The 11,408-nt window shown below is 42.0% G+C and overlaps 1 protein-coding gene across 1 annotated transcript; it reads left to right on the forward strand.

Annotated features, from left to right (window-relative positions):
* The first annotated feature begins 2,712 nt into the window (after positions 1 to 2,712).
* LOC106923401 (kelch-like protein 38) lies at positions 2,713 to 8,055 on the forward strand. Its single transcript, XM_014996404.2, has 4 exons — positions 2,713 to 4,005; positions 4,096 to 4,237; positions 4,331 to 4,436; positions 7,147 to 8,055. The coding sequence occupies exons 1-4, from the start codon at positions 2,786 to 2,788 to the stop codon at positions 7,434 to 7,436; spliced, it is 1,758 nt and encodes a 585-aa protein (XP_014851890.2). The 5' UTR covers positions 2,713 to 2,785; the 3' UTR covers positions 7,437 to 8,055.
* The last annotated feature ends 3,353 nt before the right edge of the window (positions 8,056 to 11,408 follow it).

The following is an 11,408-nucleotide window of genomic DNA, read 5'->3' on the forward strand; positions in this document are numbered from 1 at the left end:
GCGATGACTGAAAGCGCTTTTTTTCTACTGTTTGTTTTTGTTGCTTTTCTTTTCTGTGCCCACATTTCAGGAACACGCTTTGATTCTTTTCCAGCTGTAAAAGGGAAACGAGCAGACAATCCCATTGCCACCTTGTGTGGACGTCCTCCACAAAAGCTGAGCAGAACGGGGCCTTTTTCTACCTCAGGGGGGAAGACAAAACAAATGGAGATGGAAATTAGCTTAAAACAAACAAACAAAAAAAAAATAGCGCAGCCGAAGGGAAAAGAGAGCATCTTTTTTGTTAAATAAGAGTTCTCATGAACACCATCTGTCAAAAGTGAAGCCAGACCCTTCTTTTTTTTTCCTCAGCTTGATTCTCAAACATCCCAAATCCCAAAGAACCTGTCACGACTTGTGTGTAAAACAGAGCAAGAATATTTTGTCCATTCTTCTTGAATGCCAGGCTCCTAATTTCTCTGTTTATGTTGCTTCAACGGTAACATAATCTTGTTTTTTATACCCTGCCTGGCAGAGCGAGCAGACAGCAAAAAAATGAGTGTTACCCAGCCAGCATGCCTAGGTGGGCCCCATGTGGGGAAAAGGAGGGCAGACCATATGGGTCCCATATGGGTTTGTCCGTGGGTTCCACGATGGCCCCACATGGGTTTGCCCGTGTAGGGCCAGAGCCCACATGGGCCCTACATGGGCCCTAAATGGACAAACCCATGTGGGCCACCACCATATAGGGCCCATGTAGGGCCCATGTGGGCTCTGGCCCTACACGGGCAAACCCATGTGGGGCCATCGTGGAACCCGCGGACAAACCCATATGGGACCCATATATCAGCCCTCCTTTCCCCCACATGGGTCCCACCTAGGCATGCTGGCGCTGCTATTACTGATACAGTTATGTACCAGATGGAGATACAGATGATTGGGGGAGGGGGGTCAGAAAGGCAAGCTGTATAGTTGAAAGGGGGATCACGTGTGTTTGACACAGAAATGGAGGAGGGAGTTTAGAAAGAAAGAAGTTTAGGTGATGGAGTCAGTCGGATTCTCAGAAAGTTCTCTTCCATGTCACATGTGAGTCTGCGGCGCTGTTTGCCAAAGAGAGCGGCTCTATTTTTAGGGGAAGGAATGTACACAGGCCTCGTGGAAAGAGACCATAACAACAAACAGTGTGCAACACTTTGCCTGCAAAGAGAGAGAGAGAGAAGCACATGCAGTCGCACAGCATCACCACAACAACGAGGAAAAGAAAGTACAGCAGAATGCCAAGATGTCTTTTTTTTTTTTTTTAATCTGACTTTGTTTTAAAGACGGCACCCTCTGCAGAAAACAACCAAGACGACAAAAACACGAGACAGGTAAGAGATGTTTGGGAGGATGGTTTTGTGATCAGCAATGTGGCATTTCATGTGTTGCATAGAGACACAGAATATTGTTTTTTCCAGACAAAGTGTAGTACTGATGAATTGCATTTGTATTATTTTTTTAGCATAAAACAACACATTCCTGCACTTTAACAAAACATAAAATGAAAAAGGCGAGGACATTTTGAAACACACAATTGACAATGTTTAAGCCAGAAATCTGGATGAGTAACCTGATCGTAGCCTGATCAGATACGCACAGCCACTTTTAAAAAAAATAATATATCTGAAAGCAGAAGTGCTGAAAGTGCCTGCAAAAACAAACTACATGACTGTAAGTGTTTACACGAGCTCACTGGTGTTCAAGCTGTGGTTAAAGCACCACAGGTGGGACTTTGGTTATTTGGTGGCTGAAATTTGAATGCTACATTATCTTAGCAGAGCTAAAAAGCACCAATGGCCAAAATACTGATTTGTATAAGCAAATTGACGTTTCCCTCAGCAGAAACTAGTCAAGAGAGAAGTGCAGTGGAGAACAGGAACAACATGTAAACTAAAGCAGACCAGGAACAAGTGCTGTTCATGTTCAGTGTGCTTTTGAAGATTAAATATTGGAAATCAGAATGACATTTATGTCGTGTTCCAAATCAAAGTCAGAAAAACATTAGAATTTGCTCAATTATATGCTAAGTGGCCATGCTAGTTCATGTTAGCAATACAAGCTAATAACCAAGGATTTCTCTTCTTTACGTACTTTTTAAATTGCTTTGGCAACATGTTCAACACAGGTGGGTGTGGAAAAACGAGAACTCTTCTGAAGAGCAAATAAACTGCTTTGGAAAGCAGCCATCTTGGATTTTTAAGGTTGATGAGAAACCTCTGACTTTCCTACTTATAGCATTTTGCTAATTATTACAATTTGAAACTTGAAAATGAGTGAATCGGCTAAACTGAATTACTCACACAAAAACATTTAGCTCTTTTTGGTTTACAGCAGCTTTAAAAGGCCCGTCAGAAAGGGGATACTTGAGAAACTTGGTATTTCCTGTTGTGGAACTTGTCATAAAAAGTTTGAAAACCATTTGTATTTGACATTTGTGATGCTACGAAAGATACAAGTAATCCAACAAATCCAGGTGCCTGTTCAGGATGCGGGTTGTTTTAGTATACAGGCAGTGAAAAATGAAGGCATCTTTCTAAGAAAGAAGTTCTACGCAGTTTGTTAAAGTTATTGTAATTTTTCTCTAAAAATACATGAATTATTTAATGTCATCTTCCAACAATAGGAAAAACAAAATCTTTACCATCAAACTTTATAATTTAAGCTCTGAAATGCTGAGCAATACCTCAAAACAGGCTTGTGAAACCATAAGGGTGGAACAACACGTACAAACATGGAACCAAATGGGCTGGCATGATCTGTTCTCAGCATGGATCCACCAGCTGCTGAGGTCCTTCATTACAGCGATGAGGAACAGTCCTCCACCCTGCTTCTGCAGCTGCACAAACTGAGGGCGGAGAGCATCCTGACAGACGTCATCCTGTGTGCTGGTCGCACTGAGATCCCCTGCCACCGTAACGTCCTGGCGTCCAGCAGCGCCTATTTCCGAGCCATGTTCTGCAACGGCTTCAGGGAGACGAGACAGACCAAGGTTGATATGAAAGGAGTTGGACCTGTCATTCTGACCAGTATTGTGGACTATGTTTACACTGGACTCATTAGCATCGGCCTGGATAATGTGCTTCATCTGATGCAGGCGGCGTCCATGCTGCAATTTGGCCGCCTTTTTGAGGCCTGCTCCCGTTTCCTTCAGTCACAGCTGAGACCAGACAACTGCTTGAGCATGTTCAGACTCTCAGATCTGATGAACTGTGACAGTCTGAGAAAAAAGGCAAAAGAGATGGCCATGGAGAGCTTCACTGACGTGTCCTCGTCCGAGGACCTGTGTGAACTTTCTTTACAGGAACTAATGGGGTACCTGGAGGATGACAGCCTTTGCGCTCAGGAGGAGGAGGTCTTTGAGACACTTGTTGCTTGGATCCGTCATGATCCCGTCTCCAGGCGGGGGACCATAAGCAACCTTTTCAAAAAGGTCCGTCTTCGACATTTACACCCCACCTACCTCTTCCAGTTCATTGCAAACGACCCTCTGATCCAGTCTTCCACCCTCTGCACCGAGATCATTGAATCTGTAAGGCGTCTCATGTTTTCGATTGGCACAAGAAGCATCAGGGACTTTGTGGTCGACTTTAAACCTCTCTGGGCTGCACCACGGCGCTGCAGCCATGATGACACCTTGGTGGTGGTTGGAGGAAGGAGGAACAATGAGCTGACTTCGAGGGAGGCACTGGTCTTCGATGAGAAGAAGCAGAAGTGGCAGCGGCTCACCAAGCTGCCTGTACGTCTTTACAAAGCCTCCCACGTAGCCCTTCACAGCATACTGTACGTTCTGGGAGGCCTGATCACAAACACAAGCAGCAGCCAAGTCAGCCGGACGGTGTACACCCTCTCCCTCAAGACCAACCAGTGGAGGACAGCAGAGCCCATGCTGGAGCCTCGCTTTGCCCACCAGACCGTCTCCTACCTGCACTTCATCTTCGTCTTGGGTGGCCTTGGGTCTGATAGACAGCTGACAGCCGGTGTTGAAAGGTGAGACCTCAGTCAAAGCCTCCTGGTGGTAATAAAAGTGAGGCGCCACGGTGAAAACATTCACAAACACTCTCCTGACATTGTTTTAAGGTACAACAGTATGTTCAACCAATGGGAAGCCGTGGCACCAATGCCAGAGACGGTACTGTATCCTGCGGTCGCCGCTACCAACCAGAGAATCTACATGTTTGGAGGACAGGATGCCACACACGACCCCGTCAGACTGATACAGGTGAACTCAAGGGACAAACTTCTCCTTGTTCCTTTGTTTCCTCCTTTTCCCCCCCATTTATCCACTCATCTATTGTCTCTCCCCCTGCCTCAGGTATATCACATCGGCAGGAACATGTGGTGTACGATGGAGAACAGAACAGTGAAGAACGTGTCTGCTCCTGCTGTTGTTCTGGACGAAACAATCTACATCATTGGCGGTATGTAAATGGAGCAAATACTTTTTAAAACCGGATGCACAAACAGAAGATAGAAGTGTACTTTGGAAAACATAGTTTAAAAATAAAATAGTAAGGCTTCTCTGGTTAGCTTGACGGCTACTACAGTAAATGTTTGAAAAACGTCAAACATTGCTAAAGTCGACAGCAACCTTTGGTCTGGGAGCGTTAGCAGGGAGCTGTCAGCAGGGAGCCTTCTGGGTCAATAAGGTGGCGATGTATTCAGAGGCCAGGCCGTTTAAAGCTTTGAAGGTGAGAGGGAAGATTTAGAAATCAATTCAGAATCTATCAAGCTACCAGTGAAGGTAGGAGAGCAAGTGCAGCTTTCATGTCCTTTAGACCTGTAATGAGTTTAGCATCAGCAGGTTGAGGCAGCTTGGAGAGAGGGGAAGCAGCTCTAACACCTGAGTAAAATGCATTTCAGACTTTAAGGTGAAGGTAGACGCAACTGTAAAGCTGAAGGAAATGACCCGATATATGAGACTGCCAAGGTGGGACCAACAAGGTTGAGTGACAGCTTTAAATTAAGAATCAACGTTAAGCTTAGGATAAAATATGACTGTTTGATTCAAAGCAGCAGGAGCAACTTTAACTTATAGATGATATTTGATAGAATAGCAATGAAACAATTACGTGCGACAACCAAAAATCACGTTGACCCAATTTAAGATAATTTTGGGCCAGTTTAGAATGTAATGGCAAAAAGACAAACCTCAGCTTTTATTTCATGTGTATCCAAGTATCATCCGTGTAGATGGTTCACCATCTAAATATTAACTATCATGTAATGGAGAATAGAATTGGCCCAAATACTGGTCCCTGAGGGACACCAGAACTCAATTCAGCCACTATCCAACCTCCATTTTCTAACACCCTTGTTTGTGTCCTTTTATTCTGTGTATGTAAATATTTGGTTTCACCTGTAATTGCAGATGTTTATGGTTGTTTCTGAGATACGTTTGCCCATTTAAAAATGATCTCTTGGGGTTCAGCATACAGGTGCTGGTCATAAAATTAGAATATTGTGATAAAGTTAATTATTTTCCATAATGTCATGATAAAAATTAAATTGTCATATATTTTAGATTCATTGCACACCAACTGAAATATTTCAGGTCTTTTATTGTTTTAATTTTGATGATTTTGGCAAACAGCTCATGAAAACCCAAAATCCCTGTCTCAAAAAATTAGAATATTATGAAAAGGTTCTCTGAACGAGCAATAAAAATAATCATCTGAATCAACAAAGTAACTCTAAACACCTGAAAAAGATTCCTGAGGCCTTTAAAAACTCCCAGCCTGGTTCATTACTCAAAACCGCAATCATGGGTCAGATTGCTGACCTGACTGCTGTCCAGAAGGCCATCACTGACATCCTCAAGCAAGAGGGTGAGAAACAGAAAGAAATTTCTGAACGAATCGGCTGTTTGCAGAGTGTTATATCAAGGCACCTCAGTGGGAAGTCAGTAGGAAGGAAAAAGTGTGGCAGAAAACGCTGCACAACGAGAAGAGGTGACCGGACCCTGAGGAAGATTGTGGAGAAGGGCCGATTCCAGACCAAATTAAATTTTCATCTCCATAAAACTTTTCAGCAGATGGAAGCATGAAGTGCTCCAAAATCTTCTGATGGCTGCTGCATTGATCCTGCCCTTGATAAAACCCAGTGGACCAACACCAGCAGCTGACATGGCACCCAGACCATCACTGACTGTGGGTACTTGACACTGGACTTCTGGCATTTTGGCATTTCCTTCTCCCCAGTCTTCCTCCAGAGTCTGGCACTTTGATTTCCGAATGACATGCAAAGTTTGCTTTCATCCGAAAAAAGTACTTTGGACCACTGAACAACAGTGGTCCAAAGTGCTGCTTCTCTGTAGCCCAGGTCAGGCGCTTCTGCCGCTGTTTCTGGTTCAAAAGTGGCTTGACCTTTGACCTGGGGAATGTGGCACCTGTAGCCCATTTCCTGCACACGCCTGTGCACAGTGGCTCTGGATGTTTCTACTCCAGACTCAGTCCACTGCTTCCCCCAAGGTCTGGAATCGGCCCTTCTCCACAATCTTCCTCAGGGTCCGGTCACCTCTTCTCGTTGTGCAGCGTTTTCTGCCACACTTTTTCCTTCCTACTGACTTCCCACTGAGGTGCCTTGATATAACACTCTGCAAACAGCCGATTCGTTCAGAAATTTCTTTCCGTTTCTCACCCTCTTGCTTGAGGATGTCAGTGATGGCCTTCTGGACAGCAGTCAGGTCAGCAGTCTGACCCATGATTGCGGTTTTGAGTAATGAACCAGGCTGGGAGTTTTTAAAGGCCTCAGGAATCTTTTTCAGGTGTTTAGAGTTACTTTGTTGATTCAGATGATTATTTTTATTGCTCGTTCAGAGAACCTTTTCATAATATTCTAATTTTTTGAGACAGGGATTTTGGGTTTTCATGAGCTGTTTGCCAAAATCATCAAAATTAAAACAATAAAAGACCTGAAATATTTCAGTTGGTGTGCAATGAATCTAAAATATATGACAATTTAATTTTTATCATGACATTATGGAAAATAATGAACTTTATCACAATATTCTAATTTTATGACCAGCACCTGTATGAAGGAAAACATATTACTCTCACGTTTCGTTTTAAATGCCTCTGTGGATTGCGACACTGTCCCCTCTCTCTCATATCAATGCCTCTGCTGTCACAGGATACACCAGGCGAGTGATGGCCTACGACACCGAGGCCAACAGGTTCGTTAAGTGTGCCAACCTGAAGGAGCGGAGGATGCACCACGGTGCCACCGGCCTCAACAACAAGCTCTACGTCACAGGCGGACGCTACGTCAGCGGCCATGACGCCATAGAGGACACGGACGCTTTTGAGTGCTTTGACCCAAAGACGGACACTTGGACATGTAAAGGGAGGCTGCCCTTTAAACTGTTTGACCACGGCTGCCTGACTCTGACATGCGTCACGCAGAATTGGAAGAAGTCATGATGAAAGCAAAGGACAATTTTTAAAAGATGTTTACACTTTTTCATTTGTTTGAGTAGTAAGACATTTTTATTAAATTGATTTAAAGCGTGTTTATTGAAAAAAAAAAGATCAAAGCACCCCTTTTTTTAAAAAAAAAAAAGAGAAAAAAGTTTAGCATCTCTTTGCGAGAGGTTTCTTTTCAACACCTACACCTTTAAAAGAGAAGTGCTCCGCTGCACAGCCTGTTCTTAACCTGTCTAACTTCACAAAGGGTGAAAGTGCTATTTTCAGCCGGCTCTGAATCATGAGATTTTACTTGTCATCTTTGAATCCCGGAGGCTCTTTGGTTTCAGCTCTCAGGTCTCTCTGACTGCAGCACGTGTGTCTGGCAAAGATTATCCCAGCCTTTAATGAAAGCGGAAAATCAAATGGCCGCAATAAGATTTTTAACGTTTCTTTCATGAAACGCTACGAATAACGAAAATTTAAGTCAGTCTTCGTTCAACAGAGGCTTTTGATCTAGACCCTTTAATTTAGCGTCATTTCCTATTTGAAAATTGTTTGTCACTGTCTTTATGGAAATGTTCTGGGGTTTTTTGTTGTTTTTTTTAGCTTTGAAATAATAAAATTTGATTCCAAACATGCGACTTGTCTTTATGTCTCAGCGTGTCACAGAAAAATACAATGACTTGAAAAAGAATCTCAGAAGTAAGTGCCTATTTGATCCTCTACTTCTCACTCAGTGCCCACATATTCAATGTTCTTTCCCTCCCCACAAGTAAAGAATTCAAAAAGTTACACAAAAAACTTATTTCTCTCTGATATGCGTTCAGCATCAGGATTTGTAAGTGCTGACTTTCACAGAATCTGCAACAAATCACATTTAAATTTCCACGTTATGTCTTGGAGAAGCACTTTCTGATCTATATCTGGGGCTGTACGTCCACTTCACGATCACACACTGCTTTATGTCGGTTTGTGGCTCTCATGAGGAAAATGTGAGGAAGTTTGATGTGTGTGCACACTTAAAAGCTGAAAAAAGTAAATATAAACATATTAACATATTAAAGTTTCTGTCAAACCACAACTCATTTGTGTTTCTGTGCTGTGATTTCAGGAAAGTGAGGCCAGAAGGGCGAGCGAGGGTGGGGAGGAGAGCAAGGCTGGAAAAACTACAGGTGATCTGACGTTATTTTGAGTAACAAACAAGGAGGCAAATGTTACACCACGTGAATCATGTGGCTCTGATGGTGAGCTGGCAGATGTGGGAGAGAGAGAGCAGAGACAGAGAGAACCCGATGAGCCGTGTTTCACAACAGAGAATCTGAGCGAGTGATGAAACTCAGCCACAAGATGCAGCAACAGGTGCATGTTTGAGCAATCGTGTGTGTATTTGTGTGTGTGTGTGTTTGTTCCTGTGATTAGGTTCTTAGAGGGTTGGGCATGACCGACCAGCTGTTGTGTCTTATCAAAACAAAAACAGACATAGTGGAAATGAGAGCCACAGTGATATTAGAAGCAACCTCCCAGAATAAAGTTCATACAATCCTGCAACAAGGTTTAAATGTTTATCACTGATTCTACATTACATATTTTAACAGGCTGTAGGTCAGGGGTGTCAAACTCATTTTCGTTTTGGACCACATCCCGAAAGAGTTGTGGTAAAGAGTTTTTGTTTTGTTAAAATATTAATAAATGTCTGTCTCTGCATTTGATAAGAACTTCTTGAAATTAAATGACGTTAAACATCTTTTCATCTTGATCTTAATTGGGCAGAATACAGATAAAACTACTGATTTGACTAATAAAATAATACTTAAGCACACAAACGTAATGCTAAAGATTCTGGAGAGCAACAAGAAACATCTGGTGGGCCAGATTTGGCCCACGAGCCTTGAGTTTGGCACATCATGTGCTGAAGGAAGATCTCAACTAAAATGTTCCTAACAGCAACAAAGTCATAAATGCCACGGTGAAAATATCCCAATTATTAGCCTGAGTTAAGAATAGCTGGTGCTGAGGAAAGGAAACAGTGTTACCAATTTTCAAAGATGTTCTGACACAATGTTTTCAAAATATAAACAAAAATAAAAAAAAAAGATAATTAAAACAACAAAACCTGATTTTGTAATGGTGTAACAACAAAATCCAAAGTATTTTATGGTAAAAAAAATTCCCCATTTTGGTTCAGGACACAAGAGGAGCGGAAAACACGTGGCTGTGAATGCACCATCCTCACCTGTAACACATGGTGTTGGCAGCATTAGGCTGTGGGCTGCTTCTCTTCAGAAAGAACAAGGAAGAAAATAGACTCTAATAGAAAACCTGTAAAACCCAATCAAAGCCCAAAACCGAATCCAAATGAGAATCTGTGGTAAAACTGGAAAACTGATGTTTACACTCAATCTGATCTGAAGCTGTTTAGATGTGTGAAGTTTTGCCTCAGCTGATTCTGAAATGCAGTTTTTGCTAAAAGATACTACTTGTTGTTTATGTTCTTTGGAGTTGAATTAGGTTGTTTTTATGAGGCATAAAATCCAAATTGTGCTCATTATTCTCTAACCAGAAGATACATAATCTCATGTTGGTCCACTTTGCAAGCTAAACAGGATCTATTCAGTCTCTGAGAACATGGCTTAGTCACCCACTGACCAGATACTGCCTGGGACTTTCCATGTCATCCTCTCGTTGAGCCTGTTCTATAAATAGAACTAAACTGACCCCACAAGCAGATGGCAGCGTATTATTGGGGCACTCCATTAGCATTACATAGGGAGTCACTGCCTCCCATGTAATGCATGGCAGGCACCTATTGTTTTACACCCAACAGAATGTCTCTTTATTATAGCTTATTTATTATTCTTCCATTACCATTAATTATTAATTAATTAATTATTGCACTGCCATAGACGTTTTTTTTTTTCCTCAGGACATTAGCATTTCACTGCCCCCACTACTGCACTGCCTTGCTGCACTGCCTTGCTAATGCTAATGCAGTTTAGCATTACTAGTTTACTAAATGTTCTTCAAGTTCTCACTGTCATGCATTGTCAGCCTTAAAGTTCTCTTCTATTTTTCTTTACAAATATAACACCATCTCAGTTAACCACATAGGAAACTACTTCAAGCCTCGCCATCTGAAGTGTGAGTGCAATCATACATAGACAGTGGACTGCATGGCCACATACAGAGCGTGCAGTGATCTTTCTTGTTTTGTTTACTCCTTATAAATATTACAACACCTTGTAAATGTCATTTAAATTATGCCAACAGGGACTTTGTGTGACACACCAAACACTAAATATGCATTTGTACTCAGCCCTCCTGGTTCAGTTCTTTGAGGAACAAACTTTGTCCTCAGCTACCTCAGAAGTTGCCTTGAAAGTTCATTAAAACTGCCAACTTTGCATTAAAGTGTCATTATTTATAAAATAATGCAAAGTTGGCACTTTTAATGGACTTTCAAGGCAACGTCTGGAGGAACTTTGCATTAAAAGTATCATTGTTTACTGAATCACACTTCATGACAACAGTCATAGACATTCATAGACTCCTTCATGTTCATGACACGTGCTACGTCATGTTTATGACGATATCATGTCAGTCTTATGCACACCCCATCACATAAAGTGTTACCAAATAATCTGCCAGTGATAGTACTTTTTAAAAAAATCAGTATTAAGGATTTACTGATTTAAGACTAGCTCTGTGTTTGTGCAATGCATCAACTCTGATCAACTTCCTGCTAAACAATAGCATCCCACAGCATGATGCTGCCACTCCCATTTGTCACAGTGGGGATGGTGTACAAAATTAGCTGAAAGCTATCATTTCATTTTCTGCTCTTTTCATAGTGATGCACTACTTTATGTCAGCCATCGCATAAAGTATCAATAAAAAAAACATTGAATTTTTATGTTAGTAAAGTGACTAAATGTAAACAATAGTCAAACACTTCACTAATGAAGCCCTGCAGAAAAGAATGCAGCCACC

Source organism: Poecilia mexicana, unplaced genomic scaffold (genome assembly GCF_051168715.1).
Source record: "Poecilia mexicana isolate PSO_F unplaced genomic scaffold, ASM5116871v1 scaffold_16, whole genome shotgun sequence".
NCBI classification, from domain to species: Eukaryota; Metazoa; Chordata; class Actinopteri; order Cyprinodontiformes; family Poeciliidae; genus Poecilia; species Poecilia mexicana.